Raw genomic sequence first — 24,433 nt, forward strand, 5'->3', positions numbered from 1 at the left:
AATGTGCCAGTTGAACTGAGGGGTATATGAAACCAGCTTATAGTATGATACTAATTGTTTTTAAATATGCCCTGTCCGAAGAATTCATGTGGGGTCTTTCTGCTATCGCTAGGTGAGGATTACAGTTAATGGTTGTCTCTTTAATGTTGTATGCTTTGCAAGGGTTACTGTCCGTTTCAGGCTTCCTTTAAATGTGAGTTATGAGGTATGAGCCTCTGAGTATACCTCAGAGCTAAAATAGCTTTTCTCTGGATTGTGCAACTTGTGCATGTATTTCTTATTACTGCTAATATTGTAAAATACTCTGCAGATTTAAGCAGTTACTGTCCTCTCACCGTAAACTTTTAGGAAGAGGGATTTTGCTGCAGGAAATATATTAGAATCTTCTCATAAATGTGACCCCTTATTTTTGGGTTGGCACTGCTGCTATTTGGGAGTAGCATAGGGAAAAAATTTGACAGGCATTATCATCTTAATAATTACCCAAATATTTGTAGGATGTATTGCTGATAAATTTACAGAATATGTAACTTCCTCTTCTAGCTGCCTGATGGCTGATAAGCTGTAGCACAGTCACTTTAAAGCACACATTAGTCACTGTGGTTCCTCACCACCCTGTACTGAAAGTGGTGACTAATCTCTCGGTCTGACTTTCCATTAAGAAGTGCAAACTTTACCCTCGGTAACTAGGTGGAGGATTTCACAAAACAGCTAGAAGAGATGTGGGGCATCAGATGTGCTGCTAGGCTCTCAACAAATATTGAGACCTTGCTCTCCATGAGAAGAATCTTGCTTTGGATGGTGCCTCTTCAATAATGTCTGTAAAGCTATAGCAGAATTAAAGTGATTAGCAGTCAGATGCCAACATGCTACATAAAAGCCTGATCCCGAGGTTTATTTTGGCACTCTGGCATTATTCTGCCTGATGAGACTGAGGTAGTACAGTAACTTCCACACTTTGTACAGCGTTTATAATAGTCTTTTCTAACAAATAGAAAAAGGTCAGAAGCCCAATGGTTTTTGCAGCGTTACAGAATATGCAGTGATAGAGCACCTTTTTTACCTTTATTCAAAAGCAGCTGATTTGGAGTTAAAGTATCACTTCAGGTTAGCAGGCTTTTCTGTGCAGATCTGAAATACTGAAACAGTCTCATTTTGAAGAGTATGGGTTGAGTAGGAAGAAGACTTATTCTCAATCTCATATTTTGGAGTGGAGAAAGGGAGTCTTTAAGCTGTTGGAAGAAGGTCAATATTTCTTTTGAGACTTTGAAATATTTCTGTTGAAAAGAGGTTTAGCAATGTGCATTAATAGTGAAGGCAGCCAACACTCCCCTGAGCTGTATTTAATAGGAGCGTAGCTGTTATTTACAGGGAACTGATTACTTCTCTCTGCTCAGTACTACTTAGCAGTATCTAGAATATTGTATCTCGTTTTGGGTCCTTGATCCAGGGAAAACATAAACTGGCAACAAGCCCAGCACAGGGACTGTCAGGGTGGTCAGGAGGCTGGAGCACAGGCCCTGTGAGGGAAGGCTGGAGGAGCCTCAGTTGCTTCAGCCTGAAGAGCAGGCCCAGAGGGTGGAAACGCAGTCCAACCATCTGTCATGGACTGATCCAGGTCACACTAGAGAAGGGTAAGCCTCCCGAACACATCCAGTACACGGATGACATCATTGTATGGGGGGACACAGCAGAAGAAGTTTTCATACCTGCAAGGAGGCCATTGGGAACATTGGGGCCAGGCTCTTCATAGTGGTGGGGAGAGGAGATACAAAGGCTGTAACTTGTAATAAGTAGATACAAAACCAGTAGATTTAATCATAAAAGCAAACAAAACCCCCCACAAAACAAGAAAAATAACCCTCCAGCTTTCACTGTGAGAACAACCTTGCAGTGGAACAGACTGTCTGGGGAGGTTGTGAATCTTTGTAGGCATTAAAAGTACAGCTGGATTGAAGCCCTGAGGAACCTAATGTGAGTCATTGCTGTTCCTGGCCAGAGGCCCAGAGACCTCCTGAGATTTCTTCTAACCTGAATTATTCTGTTCATTCTTCTGGTTCTACAGATGACTGACCATTCTCAAAGCCTTTGTTTTAGAAAACACTGTTAGTCTGCAAATAAACTGACTTTGTTTATGCCATATACATGTGGATTATTTCCAGAACGAGTTACCATAGCACTAAAAGGTACCAAATATTTGCCATTTCACAGCTATTGTGACCTTGGTTCTTAAAAGATAAGGTGATAACCACAAGGAAAATCTAAGCCTGTCATGGTGTCAAGATTTGAAGTACCTTTAAAGGGCATCAGACTCTTAATTACCAAATATAATCCTTTGAAGTCTGAGGACCAAGCAGTTGAAGATTTTGAAGATACCTTCATGCAATTAAAGCAAACCTACTCAGCAGTGTTCAAAATGACAAAAGAGCTCAAAGGTTTGGTTTTTTTTTTTTTCCCTGTGCTTCCTGAGGTAGTTGCTGGGGCCAGGTTGGATGGGGGTTTGAGCGCTCATCTAGTGGAAGGAGAGTTGGTACTAGATGATCTTTAAGGGCCCTTTCAGCCCAAACTATGAATATGAATATGGTGCTATGAGAGGGTTTTTTGCGCTTTTTGGGACATACTGTTTTAGAAACCTGCCATTGCTGTGGAACACACTGAATACTGAATTGCCAGGAAGATGGAAGCTTTTTACTATTAAGAGGTATGAAGAAATAGAATTCCATAGGACTGGTAAAGCTTGGTTTGCACAAATAGATAAACTATAGCCTTGAAGCTTTTCTCCTCTGTTTAGGCAAGTGTAAGAATTTAGTCCTTAAAAGACATCTGTTGGTACATTAGTAATCATAAATGAGAGAATTGCAGAATCCCTCTATTGAGGTAGAGGGAGTAACTGCTCTATTTCTACTTCTGAAAAGAATTTTGTACAAGGTAAGTAGTTAACTTCTATAAAAAGCATTAACATTTATTGCAAGTGATAATGTGATGATAATCTCAGTTCTGAGGGCATTTGAATGAATGGTACTTCTATGATACAGCTTTATCTTACTCGTAACTCCATAGCATCACATGAGCAAAAAATGTGTTGGCAGCTTATTATGGAATATAGATAAACTCGTAACTTTTAGATAAAGTCCAGGGTTTTATATATTGTAAGCATAAATAATTGTACAGGTCAAAGATGAACATAGCTCTGAAAATATTTTTACTGTAGGGAAATAGAAATCATAAGGAAATCTCTTAAACTCAATTCTGTTTCTGCATACCTGAATATACTTTGCTCAGATCTGGTTTAACAGTTGGTTATCTTTTGAGGGTTTTGGGTGGTGATGTGTGTTTGAGTTGTTTGGTTTGGTTGGTTGGTTTTTTGTTTTGTTTTGGATTTCTCTTTTTCTCCCAGTTGTCTACATGCTGTGAGGTCTACATATGGCATGGAAGAAGGGATATGATAGAAATTAACTGAGACCTGGAATGCTTTCAGAAAGCATTCAGAAGTTAAAGAGAAACCCCTAAAAGCAATTTTTTATTCATTGCTGTCTAGGTAAGAGACATGTCCTGACTTCTTTTTTAGTTCTAGTCCCATAGATAGTCCTAAAAATTTGACTGAAGAAAATACAAGGTAGCTAACAGTTGTTTCCCAATAATTGTGATACAAATAAAAAAATACTCAAATGTTCTCTCATGTAACCTCAAATTGTACTTTATTTACAGACTCTTTTTCTGCAGCTACCAAATACAAGAATATATTACAGCTGTATCAAATGTTGGAGCCAACCTTAACAAAAGTGAATGAGGCTTAAAAGCAGTGCTCCTTAGAAGTCTTTTGCGTCTTGTATATGAAAGTGTAGCTTTCCTTAATGTCAGAATAGATCAGTCTTACTGTTTTGGTTACTCTTGTTCCAATAATATTGGAACAGCAGGTTAAGAACTGTTTATTTGGAAAGCCTGTGCAGATTGCGACTATTCAGTCCTTCATAAATTATAGAAATTAAAATATTTTGAGAAATGTTAATGTTTCAAATACTGTTTAAGAAAAACCAATATTCTGAACTAACTGTATGTGAAAATGACCTTTATGTGGAAATCTGATGACTAACAAGCTAAATAAAACCCCTTGTTATTCTTGAGTTCTAGCATAAAGAGCCAAATGTAGACGTGCTTTCTTATGCTTGCCTCAAAGCTGTGCCCCCTGTCAACTATTTTCCTTTGAATGACAAATGGGGATGCAGAAAACTAAGAGAGCTATTTACATGGTAGCAAGTAGGAGCTCAGGATAAAAAGTTAGGACCCTTGCTCTTTTAGCATCTTTTTCATTCTTAAGATTTTCTTTGAAATATGTTGTTCCTTGAGGCAATTACAGCTTCTGCTGTAAAGCTGCTTGTTAAGAAGCTCTGCTTCTTAATGAGGTAACATCTATTTTTAGGAGGTATGGAAGTGGTTCCAAAAAGCAAATTTGTTCCTAATACCTGGGTGTATCCTTTATCCGAATTTTATTTATTCTTTTGGGTTACTTGGCCAGTGTCATGTGCGTTTGAGATTTCACCAGTAGCTCTTCCATATTTTAGAGCAATTTGGTTTGATTTTCAAACCCTAGACAATGGCAAGATGGCCAGATCTAAGCTGCATGGTAACTGAAGAATTCTAGGGCCATCTCTTCTACTATGCAGTTTATGGGCATCTCCTGGTTTTGATATGGGAATGTTTCAGGTTTGACAAAAGAATGAAATGGATATTTTACTGAAAGTAACATAAGGACAACATGAAGATAAAAGGAACGCACCCCTTACTGGTGTGTGAATGGATATGTGAATTGGGGATGGGAACTTGGCAGAAAAACCTGTATACTTCTGGGGAGTTCCTCTCTCAGCCAGTAGCAGGGGATGATTAGGCTGTTGGTGCTCTTGTTTGTCACTTCTTCTCTGGCCAGTCAGATTGGTGGCAAGGGACTGAAAGCTTCAAGCAGAATGGGTTTTGGCTTTTTCATCAAGAGAGTTGCTAATTTCTTTTATAATATAGGAAAAACAGGTTGAAAATGTACTATAAAGGGAAGCACTTATGTTCTTACCAATCTCTGATCAGATGATATGTAGCACCTTGAACTACCCATGTAAACAAACTTGACCACAGTATGCACTCTGCTTGAAATAATCTTGATGAGTCAGAAGTGATAGATCAATATGCCTTACATTCCATTTAAAAGTACCAGGAAGGAACACAGTTTTTTTCTGCAAGCTGTAGCTATAATTGCTTTGCTTAATAAGTTAATGAGTTTTTATCAAAACATGAGTGCCACCCTGCTTTTTAGGTTCTTAGGTTATTGTTCATCTGTACTTCAGATGCTTTTTGGTCTTTAGGGCTTATGTGGATGTTACTAAACATCTGAAAATAAATTCTTCTTTGTACTTATGTCGCTAATGGTGTTAGGTATTTCTTGGGAAGAGATGGAAATAACCAAGGTTACTACTTATTGTGATGCTCTCGGTAAATGCGTAATTCTAATAATGTCTCAACTGCACAGGATATAAAACTTATCGAGTGTTGCTGATCTCTGCTAAATGTAATGTTGAGAAGTAGGGTATTGACTTACTGGTGAATGCTAGGTGGACACATTACAAAATGTAAGCAATTAAGTTGATTTTTTATTTTTTAATATGCTGTTGCCTAAGCGTTCTGTCATGTGCTTAACTTTAGTAGACAGAGGGAATAGAAGAGTGTGTTAAGAAAAGGACTTGAGAAAGCTAACATGTTCTACTACAGTTTTAAATAAGGCTGTTTCTTTTGCAGATGCTCTAAAAGAGTATTTTTAGTTGTAAGAAACATCAGAGAGGTCATTGCCTGGCTGCTGGGTTAAACATTCTCTTTTCTTAGACATGCAGAGCTCACAGCATGGTTGCTAAGAGGAGAAAAAAAGCATCCAAAATCACCACTTGTTTTCTTGGATGTTTGTTTGGGTGTGTTGTGTGTATAGTTTTCATAGGCTTGTTGATCAGGAATTTTGAAAAGGTCAACTAATGACAGTGGATTTCAGAAACACTGCAGAGGAGTAAATTTAGAAATGCTTCTTGGCTATTTTAGTATTATTTGTATGAATCTCACATATTTGGGATCTGAACTTCCACCCCTTTTCTCTAGCAGCGGTAAGAGCAGCATCTAGGAAATCAGTGGTATTTGCATGCTGACCATGTTAAATGTCTTCTCTATTGGGAGGGATGAGGTGGGAGGGACCAAAGCACAATCACTTGACTTTCCAGGATGTTCTGGTCATAGATTGTCCTTGCTATCAAGAGATCAGTTACTGGGCAGGTTTTTCCTAAACTGGTTGCTTTTTCTTAAGCCAAGTCCTATGGTATATGGTTAGGGAGACTGACAGCTCTAGCTGTCATCATGATGACTTAATCGTACTTAAAGCATGGCAAACTGGCAGCCTGTGTTGGCGTGCAGAGACCTGAGGAGCCAGCAGTGCTGAACTTCTCCTAGAGGAACCACTAAAAAAAAAGAGAGAATTACAATGTACTAGTAGATGGTAATACTACTTTTGTCATAGGAGCTGAACAGAGTAAGAAAAAAATATGTACATCACAACTATGTTGAGTAAGTGGTTTTACAGAAGTTTAAAGATGGATTTTATTTTGACTAGAGCAATGTCAGTTGTGTAGAGCTGAACTGTGTTCTTTTCTCTCTGTAGAAAATGTTGTTATTAAACATATGCATTTACTGTTTTGGTTTTTTTTAAATCTAATGAGATTTTACTGAATTGACAAATGTAACCTTAAATAAATCCTGTGCAATAATAAATCTTGCTGTTTGTTCCTGTTTTAAAAAATTGTCTAAATAGATTTAATTTTTTTCAAAGTAGCTAAAGAACAAACACAGATTCATTTGTGGTCTATTCTACATATAGGGTAGCATAACTAGGAATCTAATACAGAGGTATATTTCTCAGTTCTCTGAAGTTTCAGATGTTATTTAGTGTGTGTGACAGTAGCTGTCTAAACATGGGTTTTACTTGGTTTAGTAAACCAATAAAGTTTAATGGAGCTATCAATTGAGTAGATTTTCTAGATGAATATGAATTACTTTATGCCTTACAAAATCAAAATTTGTGATACCCTTCTGTTTTTTTGTCCTATCACCTGAACTTACAAGATTGTCTCATCTATATGGACAAACCATATTAATATATCTAGCAACCCTATCGTCAAAACTGGGATATTTTACATGGAATACCACTATGCAGTAAAATTCAATGTTGCTGCAAACATGGATTAGCCTTAATTCTGACAACTGATAAAACAAGTGATGTCATGGTCATTCAAGTCTCTGGATCTTACCCTTTAAAAAAAAGAAGCCTAACTGGTTCTAGTTCTTAAACTGATAGGAGATTTATCAGGTTATTTGGTAGGAATGGGCTTGAATTATTTCACAGTGACCATCTACCTTTACTTTGCCTTTTGACTGTATATGTAAGTAGACTTGGATGGAACTTAAATACTTAAAAATGCTTTTCCTAAGGATAATATTTTGTTCACTGTCACATTACTACTTCTGAAGGTCCATCTGTTTTGTTTTTCAGATGATTCAGCTCTAGAGGAGAGATTTGTCTTCACGATTTCCTTTGAAAGCACAATGGACACATTTTAGAGTTTTACAGAAATCAGAAATCATCTAGGAACAAGAACTTTAGACTTTAAGGAATAATAGAGTTCAGAGAGCCCAGAAATTGGTCACTGAAAAACCTGACTTCGCCATACAGCTTGGAAATGAATACCATTGAGACAGCAAAGCTTGAAGAGCATATGGAGGGTCAAACGAATGACACTTCTAATGGCTACTCACGACCTACTCTCTCAGTCAGTGAAGAGAACAAAAATGGCACTAACAAACCAAAGGGCTTGTCTAATGGCTTGCGGAAAACAGCAAAGAAATATCCTGATTACATCCAGATTTCTATGCCTGCTGAGGCTAGGAACAAATTTCCTCTGGAGTGGTGGAAAACAGGCATTGCCTTTGTCTACGCTCTCTTCAACTTGATTCTAACAACTGTCATGATCACTGTGGTCCATGAGAGAGTACCTCCAAAGGAGCTAAGCCCTCCCTTGCCTGACAAATTTTTTGATTACATTGATCGTGTGAAATGGGCTTTTTCTGTATCAGAAATAAACGGAATGATACTGCTTGGATTATGGATATGCCAGTGGTTGTTTCTTAGATACAAGTAAGTTAGCTATATTTTTTTTCCCTGCTTTATGTTTTCAGAATTTTGGTTTTTGTTGTTTGTTTTGGGTAGAAGGAATCTTATGTTAAAATCCTTAACAATATAGAAGAGGCCTGACAGGAAAGTGACAAAGGGGCGACTTGTTTAAAAAACATTCCAGTCTCCATGCTGGATATCAAAACACGGGTGTCCTGATTACTGAATAATGTTTAGTTCTGAATTTCTGACACCCATGTCGTACTGGTCAAACTTATTTGAGATTGGGCTTTTCAAAGGTTACTGACATGGGGATGTTTTAACAGAGGAAATTATGATGACATAAAAAAATCTCATCCAAATATGAGGAAGAACCCACTGTCCTCTACAGCTAGACTAGAAGCTTCTTCCTGTGTCTGCATTTCCTTAAACTATACATATGTAAGTCAAGAATATGGTTATAATATGGGACTATGAAGAGAATAACACTGAGTTGAGGCAAACTGATCCTGACTGCACATGTAAGTTAGAGTGAGACCACATTAAATAGGTGGGAGCTCTGTGCTATTAAGAGCTAGCAGGACTAAAACCTGAAGAAGGACTTTTTAGTATTTGATTTAGAGAAATGTGTGGTGAAGAGCTGGGGATGGAGCTGCTATTTCATTCTAGGGATTTAGCTATCTAATAAAGCTAGAGCTCCATAACTGTTATATGTGTATTCTGCATGTAAACTTGGTATTCAATCTTTTCCCCCCCTTCCTTTACTTTCAGATCAATAGTGGGACGCAGGTTCTTTTTTATAATAGGAACTTTGTATCTGTACCGCTGTATTACTATGTACGTTACCACCTTACCTGTGCCTGGGATGCATTTTCAGTGTGCACCAAAGGTAAGAGCCTTTGCTCCCTAATTCTTGCCGGAGTCTCTGCCTGAGTCCTCATGGCTCCTTTGAGCAAATGGAAAGTAATGTTTCAGGTGTTATTAAATAACACAAATTACTTTCAGCTGATGTGTTCAGAAACATAGGTAATGATAAATCAAAAGTTGTCTCATACAGAAAGAGCCTCAAGTTGTTGCAGTTAAGATGCTTTAATGAGAGTACCTATGTTGAAATAGCACTGCTAGTCTGAGGCTCAAGCTAATCACTCTTAATAATACAGCAGTATTCTTTTCTTATGTAGTAGGATACCTAAGGTCAATATCGTAATTTATAGGCTTATATGCAAGCTTCTGTTGCTGAATCCCTTTAAAAACCAGTTATATGCTTTATTCTTGTTTCTCACACTGTTTGGTCAATTGCAATACCTGAAATCAATTGCTTGTCTCTGCTTCAAACCTGCAAATGTATAGAAATGTGACTAAAACAAGTTCAGCTGCTTAAATAGACTGACACATATAGAAACATGGATGTGCTAATATTTTTACAAAAAGATTTAAAAAACTTCTATGGCACTGTAGTTAAGTGGTGACACAAAGGAGTTGTTATTGCCGTTTTAGGCTACTAATAAAAAGATGTAGACTTATGATTGCCTTGGAACAAACTGTTATATTGGCTGTGATGAAAGAAAAGTTTACTGGGGGGTTGAATTTGTCACCTCTTGAGTAGGATCTCATCAGTCTTGCGGTACAGCATCATATCTGTTCTCTTTCACATTGAAACAACTTTAGGCACATGAATCAGTATCTGTTTGAAAACTTCTACATACCACTATTTTAAAGACATAATTGTTTTGTTCTAATAGCTTGGGGAATGACTTTGTGTAGTAGACTGTATTGAGGAGTGAGAAGAGGTAAGCAAAGGAAGACTTTAAATGTCTCTGCTGAAAGCGCATTTTGCTAGCATTAAACAAGGATGAATTACTTGAACTCTGAAAAAAACTTGATAGCTTTTCTGGATTTCTTGGTTTTTTTTTTTTTTTTTTTTTGTTGTTGTTTTTTTTTTTTGGTTTTTTTTGTTTTTTTTTGTTGTTGTTTTTTGTTTGTTTGTTTGTTTTGTGTGAATACTTTTATGGTTATGGAAAACTCAGTTATCCTTTTTTTTTCTAGAGTAAATTTTTAAGCAGCTAGGTGAAACTAAGTTTGCCTAGTATCTGTGAAAAATCAAAAGCTGATCCTAATGCATGTTTAAAAAACATACATCCTCTAAATATTAGTAAGTCCTCACTGAGTTTATAACCAAATTTAAAATTTACCAAGTTTGAGGTTTTTGCTCTGCGGAAACCTTATTCAACTTTGAACAGAATGACAGAAGTAGCATGCAAGGTTGTAGTGGTTTCGAATTGATTTTATCCATTCTGTGGACTGCTGCCATGGCGTCTGACTTTAGAAATTCTTAGTGTTTACCTTTTCAATATATTCTGCATCTCATTCTCATACAAGGCATATTTCAAAATAGCCTGAGAAAGCATAGACGGAATGCTAATGTTATCAAACTAAGCTTTCTCATCTGTCAGCTATGATATGCATGCTTATTTGTTTAAGAATATGTGAAAATACAGAAAATGAAGATAATTATATCCTTTTCACATGTGTTTGGGCAAGAAGTTTACTCGGGTTTTGGTATATCTTGACCTTTACTTTGTGCTTTTGTTTCTGGTGTTGTAGTTGAATGGAGATTCTCAGGCAAAGGTTCAGAGAATCCTGCGACTGATTTCTGGTGGTGGTCTATCCATAACTGGATCACACATCCTGTGTGGAGACTTCCTGTTTAGTGGACACACTGTGGTATTAACGCTGGTCTACCTGTTCATCAAAGAGTGTAAGTGTGTTTCAATGCTTTTGTTCTTCTGGGAAAACACGTGATAACATGAATGTAAAACTACTGCCCTCCAGAAGTAACCTGTCAGTTGTACATAGACTGTATGTGTATGGGTTTGAAATACAAATCATGATTCTGACTGGAAATGGAACATGGGTGTAGTAAAATCATAGGTTAAGGTTGGAAGGGACTACTGGAGGTCCTCTAGCCCAACCTCCTTGCTCAAGCAGGGTCATCTAGACTACATTGCAGAGGATTGCATCCAGACAGTTCTTGAGTATCTTGAATATGGAGAGAGACTCCACAACCTCTCTGGGCAGCCTGTTCCACTGCACAGTCACCTGTGTACTGGTGAAGTACAGAAGTTCTTCCCTGCATTCAGGGGGAACTTCCTGTGCATCAGTTCCTGCCTGTTGCCTCTTGTCCTAATGTTTGGCACCATCCTCTTGACACCCTCCCTTCAGATACTTACAGACATTCATCAGGCCCCCTCTCAAGCTTCTCTTCTTCAGTCTAAACAGGCCCATCTCCCCCAGTTTTCCCTCCTAAGAGAGGTGCTCCAATATCTCAGTCATCCTCCTAGCCCTCCACTGGACTTGCTCCACATCTGTCTTGTACTGGGGAACTCAGAACTCCAAATGCAGCCTCACTAGGGTGAGTAAAGGGGCAGGATTGCCTCCCTTGACGTGCTGGCAATGCTTTTCCTAATGCACCTCAGGATACCCCCTCCCCTTCTTGGCCACAAGGGAACACTGCTGACTCATGGACAACTTGTCCACCTGGACTCCCAGGTACTTCTCTGCAGAGTTTTCCAGCAGGTTGGCCCCCAACCTATACTGGTGCACCACATTCTTCCTTCCCAGGTGCAGGACCCTGCACTGGTCTTTGGTGAATTTCAAAAGGTTCTGCTCTGCCCATTCCCCAGTGTGTGAGATCCTGCTATGAAAGGCTGTGCAGCACTCGGGGGTATTGACCACTCCTCCCAGCTTTGTTAGATCTGTGTTAGACTGTAAGGAATTCTGTGGCTTGAACACAGCACTGTTGCGCACTTACGCTACCTCTGGACGCAAAGTTATTTTTCTCACCTCTGTGAGAGTAACAGTAGTTACTGCAAACAGTGAAAAGTTGGTTTGTGCTCTTTGGATGTCTTCTGCTAGAATGTCCTGTGTAATGCTTCTTGTAGTTAATAAGCATTTGGCAAGCTCACAGAAGATAGTTATGGTTTTTCTATTGGTGCAACCAATTGAAGTGTTGGAGAACTGAGCACCAACTTCCAAATCTGATATGTGGTAAGCAGTGCTTCCATCCCGAGAACTTGGCTGCTCCTGAGTGTGTAGTGGGGAGTTCCCTTTTCAGTTCACATGTTTGGAATTGGATTCTTCTCTCCTACTGTTGTATTCCAAACTATGCAAATGCTATCTTGGCTCATGGGAATATAGTTCTCACTAAAACAAAAATAAGACTAGCCAGCATTAGTTGGATGCCTTCCTTTTATTAAAATGTTGAGGGAATGAGGTGTTGTAGTGCTACATTCTGCCTTAACCAAAAACCTCAATATAAAAAAGCCTGTTTAATATGAAACTCTGAATCTACAGATGTGAGACATTCTTCTTTGAACAGTGATTTAAGATGCTGATTACAGTCCAATTTTTAGGCCTAGGTCTTTCTTGTAAAGTGAACATTACTGGGGAAATGCCATATGTCAAAATTACCAGATCAGTATTAGGAAAATAACCTAATAATAGATCTATTGTTTGCCTTGTTTTGTGTATGTTATATTGCATCTTAATGCTGTTTGCATACTTATTTTTAGTACCAGGAAAGATGCAGACAACCCAGTAGTTCCTGGACTAGTTTTATTCCTGTGCTTATAAAGGGTTGGAGAAATTGTATCAAAAATTCTTGTAATAAGCCCTTTGACTGTTAGGCATATATTTCAGGAGAGTTATGCTCTATAAATGAGAAATGCATAATTTCCTTTTTCTGCCTCCTATGCAATTAGCAAACTGCTGTCTGAACAAGGGCATAAGCCCTATAATTGTTCTGAATTAGAGGCTGCTTATGGTATTCTTCTCTGCTCTTTTGATAACATATCTTTGGTGTAAGATGCATTTTGAGGATTTTATTATTTCTCACTTAGTGGAGTTTTTGCTCCGTTCTTCCTTTCATATGCTGCCACTTTTTCCACTTATTCCTCTGCAGTCCATCTTTTATACCAGAATAGCTATATTTTTAGCTTTGATATGTCTGTCTTGCTTTGTGGTACTTCCATCAACTTCTTGAGATTACTTGGCTTCTTATCTTTCTTTTTTTTTAATTATTATTATTATCTTGCACAGGCCTCTCAAACTACTACCGGGTAAGCTTGTTGAGATCAGTAACTTTTCTGCTGGTATTGTGTGAAAGTCAAGGCTGACCATTGCCCCACAAGGCAAGGGGTGCCAAAACCTCCCACTGTGAGTGAAATGAAGCCAGTTAGTCTGTCAGAAGTTATGAATGGTCATTGGGACACCCGAGGCATTTTTCAATGGGGAAAGAAGAGCAGGGGAACTTTTCTGCTGAAGCGGCTTAAATGTGTTTTGAAGAACAGCTTCACTCCCATTTGTTAAATCTTTCATTAGAGGGTATAAATTCACATACTGTCCTTTCCTGTACGGAGTATTCTGTTTCACAGAACTGAGGCTTCATGCAAAGTATTTAAAACCTAAGAATTTAAGAGTGTCTTTTCCTGTTTAATCTATGATCTCTGCTCAGGTTGTATCAATTCTAGGCACTTGAGTTTACTTGAACATAGACTGTAAGAAAAGCAAAGATTCAAGTAAAATAACAAAGTGTATGTTTTGCCTCAATTCTGACTATTCCTCTGCACCCCATATCCTAGAAGTGACTTATCTGGAAAACTTAATTTGACTAGAAGATGGGTGGTATATAACTGCAGGCTGTATAACTGCAGGCTCATCTTGGGCTCCTTTTACGAAGTAAGAACACAGCTCAGTAAACTTGTATAATCCTTTAATCTTGTTTTCTCTGTCAAAACCCCTGTCAAAGCAGGGATTTTGTACCAGTGTGATAGGAGTTAAGTTTTCACATTTAGTAACCTTAAATCATTTTTATCTTTTCCCCTTCTTTTGTGGATTGCTATAATAATGAATGTCTTTTTTGGTGTGTTTTCTCCCGTCACCTCCCCGTTTCACAGATTCACCACGTCATTTCTGGTGGTATCACTTGATCTGCTGGCTAATGAGTGCTGCTGGTATCATTTGTATCCTTGTTGCTCATGAACACTATACTGTAGATGTCATCATTGCTTATTATATCACCACACGGCTCTTTTGGTGGTACCACTCAATGGCTAATGAAAAGGTGAGTGGAAAATACCTTTAGAATCAATGTATTGCCCAAAGGTCTAAGTTAGTTTTTAATTTCTAAATAAAAATAGAGGTTCCATATTGAAGTTTAAACAGAATGGGCAAGGAATTTCACTTTACTGTTTAAGTAAATATTAATAATTTGTCTTTAAAACATTTTTTTGAACTTTGAGGTTTTTTTGCTGTAGTTGGTGTTCAGAATAGCCTTTGTTTGTCTCAGCTTAGGAATAATCAGTAGTTTAGTAATAAAACTTGTGACCAACTGAAATTACCTAGACCATCCTAAAATTCTAGTGACAGTTCTTCTGTAAATGTCAATAAAAGTATATTTTTCAGAAGGTATCTACTGCAGTTGTTTAAACAACACTTTCAAGTAGAAGCATAGCTCTCAAGCCAATTTAATTCAATTTTCAACTATTAGTCATCAATGGAAACGTGACATGCCTGGAAGCACTCGCATTCAAAAAGACTTGGGTGCTTTGTATCCCCAAATTTTGTACAGCAACAAAGCATCCCTTTGTGTTAAAGATGCTCACCTTGTCATATGCATTTGGACTATGATCTATGCATTATCCCAATTCTGTGTTTTCTAGGCTAAATGCTCATTGTCTTTGCGGAAATGCGTTTCTGTTGTTGTCTTGACTCAATATAATTGATCATAATGCTCTAAACTGACTGTTTCCTTTTCCTCTTTATCTACTTGTGCCAATACAGACTTTAAAGGTTTCTTCGCAGACGAATTTTCTCTCTCGAGCATGGTGGTATCCAATATTTTATTTCTTTGAGAAGAATGTGCAAGGCTCTGTTCCTTGCAGCTTTTCCTGGCCAATATCTTGGCCTCCCAGCTGCTTCAAATCTTCATGCAAAAAGTATTCACGGGTTCAGAAGACAGGAGAGGACAATGAAAAATCTACCTGAAGAAACGAAGGAAAACATCTGCTCTGTGGTTTTTTTCTGTTTTCTTTTGTTTTGTTTTTTACCAAAACATTAATGCTGTAACCAAAGTTCTTAAGAGGACTCTACTGTAACTGAAGAAGTGGACCAAGCTTCTGTGCAATTGATTGAAGAGACAATTATAGACACATATATATTGCCATTTCAGATGTTTTCTTATCATCAGGCTGTACAGACCTATTCTACTCCTCAGTGCTAATGAAATGCACCATTGATGGGATTATTTTTATTAAAAAAAATGGAGCAGGACTTTGCTTTACTAACGAGATAGAGGTGCCAAAAACTACAGTAACACTTTCATTACTAACTATCACTCATCCACAGAAGCACCCAAAAGTCTCATCTTCAGAGTTCTGGAGTGCATAAGGGCAAAAACATGCTCAATTGTAAAGGCACGATATTGGCGTATCAAGGTATATAAAAAAATAACACAATAGTGGGAAGTGGTTTGTTGCATTATTCTTGCTAATGAAGGTAAGGCCTTTGCATGACTGGTACAGCTGGAAGCGAGTCTGACTTTTTTTACACACTGGGGGTATGAATATCTTATGACCCTAAAATATTGCTTACCACTATTAACTCCCGTGTATTCTACTATATACCAATTTTTACATTTTTATTAGTAATTTTATATTTAAACTGTTGTGCTACCTGATGACTTTGCTAATTAGAAATAGCTGCTAACATCAGAGGTCAAGGAGCCTAAAATTTTATTTTTAATAAGGGACACAGTTTCAAAAATCTTTAATTACAGTTGGCCTTGTGTATATAGCTATACAGTGCCTATCAGTGTATGTACATGCATATACACACAAAAGCACACACTAAACCAAGTTATTTACTGGGAAGAGTGATCATAGAGTTCTTCATGCAGGTGAAAGTCCCACAGCTCTCACCTGCTTGAGGAATGCAAGGCCAGGTCCAAAATGAGGCTACATTTAAAATTTAATTTTTAATTTTAGTAGCTATCTCTTGTTGAAGCTGTGTAGCAAGTTTGCTTGGGAGCCATAGTTCTGCATTGAATTTTTTTTTTCTTTACCTGTTGGCACATGTTTCTGTGACTTTACTCTGAAAGGAAAACCCTCCAAACAAAAACATGCCAAGGTTAAATACCTACAACAGCAGCATTTCTTCAAGTATAACCAAAAACCCTTTCATATTAAATTACACTGTTGTAGAACTCACATGTAGGTTCCTTTTTTCCCCAGGGTTTCAGTCCAATTAAAATGTCTAGTTAAACAAGTTGTCTGAGAAAGTGGGAAATGAGCATCGGGTAAACATGTAACAAAACCACAAATTAACTGCTACCAGGTTCTTGTTGGTTTATGTTTTGTATTGTTGGGAAAGTAAAGTAGAAAATTAGCATACCATGTTTAACCATTTTTATTCTGGATTAATTTCTGCAGTTAATTCAATATTGTTTTCCAATTTTCAGTGAAACCTGATGCAAAAATAAAACTGCACCAAGTGTTGAGATGATACTAATATAAAGGAAATGCTGCTTAATATTAAGAATGTCTTGAATTGACTGACCAGTGTGAACACAATTTAAATTATGACAACTTCCTTTTAAAAAGTTCAGTTAAAGTTATAAAATGAAATAGTACTAAAATATGATTTTTTTTCAGCTAAGGGGATCATTGCTCTTGTTGTACATGAGTATTTTTGTGCATTATCAAAATAATACAATAAACAATGTTCCTTACATCCTTGGTAAAACTTAGCTAAGAAAGAAGTTCTGCTGATGTTTGGTTTTGTTATTTAAAATGAGCTTAGTAGACTCTGATAACATGCCCCTGAAGTTGTGTGTGTATGGGCATAACTATGCTTCCATTTGCTCGCTCCTAGCAGACTTTGAACAGCTAAAAAGCCAGTATCAAACACTTATGAGTCCTTTTTCTCTGTCATATAAATGAGTCTGTTCAATGTCAGTCAGTAAATCTCCCAAGATACTTGTTATATTAGTACTACTTCATAGAGCATAATTTTTTAAAGATTAAATCTAAGCTTTGTGATATCCTAAATATGGTCATGTTAAGCCACCTGTAGTAATACTGTCTTTTAGGATTTATGAACAGATTTCATTATTGGTAACCATACCTTGAAAATTAACATGATTAGAAGCCTTACAGGAGGAGCCTAAACAGTGGTTTTCATCTGGTGGCTGAAAAATAAATACTTAGGTACTCTAGATAGCTAATTGCATAACCACCATTGTGTCTCAGTGGGATTTCTGTAATATATCTGCAAAGTAGAACTTCGTGCCAGATGAGGTGTTTTGGGTTTTTTATGCTTATTCTTATTTCTGGAAGGAAAAAAATGTGAGTGATGCAATAGAACCAAGTGAAGACTCTGCTTTCGTGGGGCCATTTGGGCTTTCCTTATACTGCTGAATTTGATAGAAACTTCTATTGTAATACAAAAGGAAAGTTTAAGTGGCAGCTCTAGCTTAAAATACTTGATTCCTGCTCTGGCTCAGCCCTTCCATAAGTGCTTAATATTTCTCTGTTGTATCCAAGCCCTCAGAAGGGGGTGTGTGTGTGGGGGGGGGGGGTAGTGTTTAATTAGCAGAAAGCACCAGTTCTCTATTCTCTCAGTAGCTTTTAATTGCTTTTGCAAACTTGGATGGTATAGTTGTATTTGAAGATTGTTTAGGCCTATATATAGGGTGATGAAATGGGGTAAGTAATCATACATGCTGATTCTTACTGCTATAGTAGTTTATCTAATACAAACCACAACTGCTTCATGAAAATTACTAATTTTAAGATCTTACTGATTGTTGTATATTAATACCATGAAGCTGAAAATATAGTTTCATCCTAAGAGGAAAAAGGATTGCAGTAGGTAAAAAGGAGAAACTTGAACTTAAGCCTACAATCAAATTATTAGTACATTATTTGGACTGTATATGCCCAATGTTTTGCAACCTGTCATTACTTATTTTTTCCTAGTTACAATATTTCTTACAGGTGTCATATGGGCTGCACCTGTGCTGTGACTATAACATGCTCCTTCTTTCTGCTGAAGAGCATTTACATGTTGAACTTTCCAGACACTTCAAAAAACCCAAACCCAAGAACTAAACTCTACACTTGTACACCTGGCATATCAGTATGACTTAGTTGCCTTGTGTTTATGAAACAAGTTTTGTGAAATGCCTCATCTAAATTTAAACCCGGATGTAACAGGTTAACTTTAAGGATTTAAAGAAATGTACTCCTAAGTGGTCATGCTATAGATGTTTAATTTTAATGCTAGAAATGATTAACATATACTTGAAACCACTGTAAAAGGACACTTTTTTTTCTGGTATGTGCTTAGCACTCCCATGTGGTCATAAGTGGTACTATGTATTAGCCATCCTTCATTGCAGTTTTCTTGGAAAGATTGCTACAGGTGGGGTAGTAGCAAAAATAGCTGTGTTAAACGTTGCTATGAACTCAAGTACTGCATTTGCTTCCCTCCTTAAAGGGTGAGGGAGAAGGAAACTAAAAAAAAAAAAATCAAGACTGCATATGCTAAGATGCACTACCTTCATGTAATAGAGAAATAAGTTCAGTAACAGAGACAGAACTGGGAAGTCTTCTGAGATATGAGAGAGCAATCTCTTAATTGGATTATTGCAAATCCACTTACCAGTGTCTTAAATCGGAATCTGTTCAAGGTATGGCTTTCTCCCATCATTAGTATCTGGCTAGACAGTTTATGGTAAGTTGTTTGGTACTGACCCGAATTCTCTTGCTCAGTTCAGTAGATGTGAAGTATGATTTACAGTTCTAGAGACAGGTCCATAAACTGCAGTGCAAAGTGAAGCCTTTCCATTTACTTTAAATGAACTTTTCCATAGCTCTTTGTTTTGTTTGTTTGTTTTTTTTTAACTTATAAACCTTGAATCTTAAAAATTCATGAGGTAATTTTGAAAACATGTCCAATCTATCAGATGCACTGAAACCATTTTTCCTTACTAGTAGACTTAACTATTAGTTAAGTTAACTAGCTCCATTGTCATCTTGATATTTTTACAATAGCCATGTTTTGGACTTAGCCAGAACTCTTCTATGAACACACAAAATTAGAGTGATACTGTAAGGTTGAACACTTCTGAAACGTTCTATACAAACCACTGTAAAATCAACATCTTAAATTCAGTTACTGAGGAAAGGGATCTTAAAAATAAATACTTCTGTTGGGCTCCACTCAAATGAGTGTTGCTGCTTAAGTGCACATGCTTATAAGTAAGCCTTCATATGCTACTTTATTATGCTTCCCAGTGTCCAAAAAGAAGTGCTGTGAAACAGGACAAAGGCTTTTGTTCTAGTATGTACAAGAAAAAGAAAGACAGATGAAAACAAAGAAGTAGATGGTGATCATATATTGCTTTTTACATGAAATTGAGCTAAAACTACACCTAACTTCTAAGTAATGTAGAAATAAATTGTTTTTTGTGTAATAGTGCTGAAAAAAAAAGCCTTTAAGGAAACAGGCAACGTTAAGTACTTCATTCTACAGTACAGCTGTGTATCTGTGCTGGTTCTCATCCATAACTTAGAGTGTAAAAATAAAACCCAACTCTGAGAGATGCTTGGAGATTTTAAGGTACTTAAATATAATTAACAATTTTTTGTGAGTTGTTCCTTCAAGCTCACACTAATAGCTTCTAAAACAAGAACAAAGTACTGCAATGCTTAAAACATACTGAAGCTTTTTCTAGTTGGCTTAAGTTTCCATGGATTTAACTGTATGATTAAGTCTTATTAACCTAGAAAGTAGCACACGACAATGTCAGGCTAGATACAGATAGCTTATGTATTGTAGGGAAACATTCTAGTTCTGAACTCATCTTTCCAAACAAAACACTCAATGCCTGAATGATGTTTTAAGATGGAGTAACAATACTGGGCAGTCTCTCTAATGTGTATCTTAAAATACTGGTGTTGAAGATTCCTTCTCTCCTAATGTAAATTGGTGATGAAAAACTCAGGAAGATTTGAATTGTTTTCAGTGAAAATGTTTTAATTACAAAGGATTTGGAGTTTAGCAAAGAGTTAGCAGTTTGTTTTCTGTGGCTCTTTGCTGTGCACTAACCTTTAAGATGCAAACTAGGTAGGAGAGAAGAGCAAAGCAGATCTTGCTGTAAGGAGCAGTGTGTGACTTTTGAACTAAAATTATATTGACTGCATGCTACCTGCAGTCTTATCTGTACTATATTTGAAAAAAGATGCTGTATTGTACTATTATACTTAGTGTTCACACTTTTTCAAATTATTCTGTAGTGGTTGGCCCAATCCTTCCCCTAGATGAGGAGTGAGTATTTTTGTCCTTTGCTTGCTGTATGGTTGAACATAACTGGTTTTAGTTCTGGTAAATGCCAATGGAAAAAAAATGTAGATCCATTGTATACAGTGCCTAAGATGTTTTTAAGGAGTCTATGCATGGGTTTCTTCTAGGAGAAATACTCTTCTTTCAAACTGTGCCTGTATAATTATGTCAGCTCTTGCATTTGCCCTGAGCATAGCAAGGTTTTTAGGATGTTAGCGTTTGTGACACTGCAAAGAATTACTACAGAAGCATCTCATTTGTGCCAATTGAGATGACTTTTCACAAAGTAACTTTGCTGAATATTTGACTTTTGGTTTTGGTTTCTTTGGGGGAGGGGGTTTATTTGGTTTGGCTTTTTGGTTTTTTGTTCTTTTTTTTTTTAATTAAAAGAAGAAGCAGTCAAAAACTAGTCTGAAGTAAAAGCATCTTGAGCAGGTGGGCACCCAGGCACCATGCAGGCACATGTGCGCAGAGAGGGGTCCCTGTGGCATGTGCAGTGTTGGATTCAGTACAGAGGCTTCTCTGGGAAGGTGAACTAGGTTGTTCTTACATAGTAGGCTGTGAGCCATCTTTGCTTGTCATTTTGAGCTCCTTTAAGACTGAGAGCACAGTACCAAAGGTGGCAATAGCTAAAAAGTGTAGTGAAGGTCACTTGCAAATCAGAAAAGTATAAAAGGGCTGAAAAGGCAGATCTCTGTAAAACCAGTCATTGGAGAGCTGTGTTCTAATTCAAGGGAGCATAAAATTTGGGGTTACTTCAAGCATGTGAGTTCCATTTAAAATGAATGGGTCTGTTTGCTTTTTAAATTACTGGGGGTTTTTTCATTAGAGATGATAGGAGCGCTGAGAATATCAAGAGGAAGTTATCTCCCTGCTTACTTTTACCTTTACCATTGAAGTGTTTGTGTATGAACAATATTACTAAACTCCAGCCCCTCTTACATTTTGACCAATTTGTTATGAGTGCTTTATTTCTTTAAAAACTGAGTTTGCATTCCACTTTTTTCATAATTTGTTGCCACTCAAAACGCTGCTTACACTTAAGCCTGTGCTGATCTGGGCTCCTGTCTCACTATGTCTGCCTCTTCTAAATGGCTCAATACAGAAGAGTAGGATTTACATTTGAGAAGACTCCATAATTAACCCTAAAGCCAAAAGGCATTCTTTTCAGACACATCTTTGCACAATTTGAGACTTGAAAGTATTTTTAAATACAAAACCTAACATGCTAGGACATACTTTGGTTTTTTTCTCTCAGGAATCAGTTCTTGCTCTTTAAATGTTCAGTATGTTTGTTTGTGTTTGTTTTCCTGATTCAGGAGAGCATGTGTGAGATGTGAAAAAGATGAGTTCTGGCAGCTTCGTGAAGTCAGGGTCATACCAAGGAACCTGAAAGTAAAAGCAGAAATAATGGTCTGATGGCTGATGTTCTCGTGCTTTCCATGTGACTTTGAGAACTGTAAACACTTCTGTAAAAACACTGCAAGAGACTTTGCTTTTAACTGCAACATGTTTTCATGCTCATTGGCTGACAGCTTTTCTTGCATGATTTCTCCTAGGTTGAATCTGTAGTTCTGTACATAGGTTGGAGCTATATATCCAACCTTGGAAAAATTAGGCAAGAAAAGCTGTTGGCTGCTGAGGAACCCTACCTGGTAATGTAGGAATGCTGTAATGCGTGCACGATAAGGAGCTAATAAATGGCAGGGGTTTATGGCTTTAGGGTCCAGTTCTGCAAACACTGCACAACATAATGCTACAATAACAAATGATAATACTTATAGACCTTTTGTGCTGTAGTTTCCACTAATGTTTGCAAACTGGGCCTCATTTTTACATAAACTGTTCACAATTAGCAAGAGTTGACTTTTATCTTGTGAGACTTTCAGGATGACGCTTTATAGCTGATGTCAGCTATTTTGGTTAGGTAACTGTGAGTGTTGTGGTTTGCTGTATGCGTGCAAGAGAGACTTAGAGCTAGAGTTGTGATTTGTAAGATATTGCAATCTGTTCACTGTATAAAAAAAAGAAAAACAAACCCCCAAAATCCCTATTGCACTAGCTGTACTTTAAAAAAAGCAATAACATGAGCATCTTTTAGCTTTTGTCTCCAAAGGTGCTATCTGTCATGATCATTTGCATTGTTGGCCATGAATTTGGTAAAAACATGTTAAAGAAGTTGTGTTATGTCATTTAGTTGGCACATACAAGTAGAAATTTTTTGTGGTCAGCCTGTGTACTGACAAATGCAATACTTTGGACTACTTACATGACCACCCATACCTTTAAAAATCAGAAACCTATATGCATTTATGGTGCTAATGATCTCAAATATTATTAAGAGCTGGTATTCTCTTCTTACCCATGAACACTAAGGAAAGCTGTTTTGACATCTTTTCAATAAAGCAAAATTTCTCTACATTTTGAGCCTGTTCCCGATGCTTTTAATATAAATGACCCTTTTCTATTTCTATTTTATATAAAAACTGCAAAGTAAGTATTTTAATGCAGGAAAACATTAGAAGTGTATATGTTGGTCTAAACTACATGTCCAAGTCTAAGTTTTCATACATTCTTAAGATAGCTAGTCGTCTGAAACTCAGTCTGAAATACGAGAGTTGTGTTGGCAGGATTAAGGTGCAAGCTAGTAGTTTAAAGAAAATCATCCTCTGGCTTCATCATCATTGTTGAAGCCTCAGAGACAGAGAGGATGTGAAATGCACAAAGCTGCAGCAGGAGAACACCAGTTATGCAGGGTAGATCCACCTTTTGCTGAAACTTCGAAAAAACAAACTTGTGAAGGAACATGACCATGTAACCATATCTAAAGAACAGAATTGAAATTTGATGTAATTATCAAGGCTGTTCATTGTAGGACATTATAAAAACTCATGAAAGGACGTTAAACTAGATTATTTAGGTTGTGGAACAGCAATGTAACTTTCTAGCTTTGTTTGAAAGCTTCACAAACAACGTTCTCTTAAGACAAAAAACTCTTGTGCCTTCTGTTGCAGAAGTTATTGTTTTCTTCCCTCCCTGCCTTTGGTTATGAATTTTTTTGTATATAATGAAGGACAGTGCACTTCCCAGTCTTTTCAGGAGGCATTTTTGGGCAGCAGTACCTACACTTTCTACCCATGGAGAATACCAAGACTCTCTTTCTAAAGGCCCCTTCCATGTCAACTTGCAGTTGTAAAAGTGCCTGCCTGTGACACATACGGCAAGCCTACTGTAATCAACTCTGAAATAAATATGCTGTATTTGATATGGACACGTGAACCTGGCAGAGTGGATGCCATGTCCAGGTACACCCTGGTGAGTCAGCAGGGTGCAGCCTGGAACACTGCAGCACATTCCTCTGCTCTAAAGTGGTTGTGCTCTGAGGTTTTGGTCCCTAAACTGTTCTCTTTCATATACTGTAATAAGTTCTCTTGAGTCACATACACCTTGCATGTCAAGGAGTATGGGCTTGTAAAAGATCTGTTTTATGGACTTCTGTGTCAATGCAAAGAATATTCCATGGCTAAAGTAACTTAATTTAAAGCAGAAACCCGTCATCTGAGATAAAATCAGGGTGAGCTGCTGGGGGTTTTCTTGAGTGAAGAGGGATAATCTAGTAGCAATAGTCTAGATTGTGTCTTGCTACTTGTCTCAGTGCCTGCTTTAATAGTAGGACACTTGGAAGAGCCAAAGATAGAACAAAGTCATCCGTAACAGTCCTAAGCCACATTGAAATATAACTTTCCTATCTCTTAATTACTAGATGCTTCAGAGAAAAAGGGCTTTTGTTTTTTAATTTACAAAAAAAAAAGTGCAATATTTACAGAAATATAAAGAGATAGA

General features: G+C 37.3%; 1 protein-coding gene across 5 annotated transcripts in view; it reads left to right on the forward strand.

The window, feature by feature from the left end:
* Positions 1-23,009, forward strand: part of SGMS2 (sphingomyelin synthase 2) — a 39,474-nt gene extending 16,465 nt beyond the window's left edge. For 4 of the 5 annotated variants that reach the window (XM_027736329.2, XM_039379876.1, XM_027736338.2 and 1 more), the window contains exons 2-6: positions 7,571-8,212; positions 8,960-9,077; positions 10,793-10,946; positions 14,143-14,309; positions 15,029-23,009. In XM_027736329.2, coding sequence (XP_027592130.1) covers positions 7,758-8,212; positions 8,960-9,077; positions 10,793-10,946; positions 14,143-14,309; positions 15,029-15,232 — 1,098 coding nt within the window. In that variant the 5' untranslated portion in view covers positions 7,571-7,757 and the 3' untranslated portion in view covers positions 15,233-23,009. Of the gene's footprint in view, positions 1-3,397; positions 3,539-7,570; positions 8,213-8,959; positions 9,078-10,792; positions 10,947-14,142; positions 14,310-15,028 lie in introns of those variants that run through there. The other variant, XM_039379875.1, reaches the window with a different exon arrangement.
* Positions 23,010-24,433: the final 1,424 nt, after the last annotated feature.

The sequence above is a fragment of the Pipra filicauda genome, unplaced genomic scaffold (assembly GCF_003945595.2).
Source record: "Pipra filicauda isolate LSUMZ 115617 unplaced genomic scaffold, ASM394559v2 scaffold17_size4572894_pilon, whole genome shotgun sequence".
Taxonomy (NCBI): Eukaryota; Metazoa; Chordata; class Aves; order Passeriformes; family Pipridae; genus Pipra; species Pipra filicauda.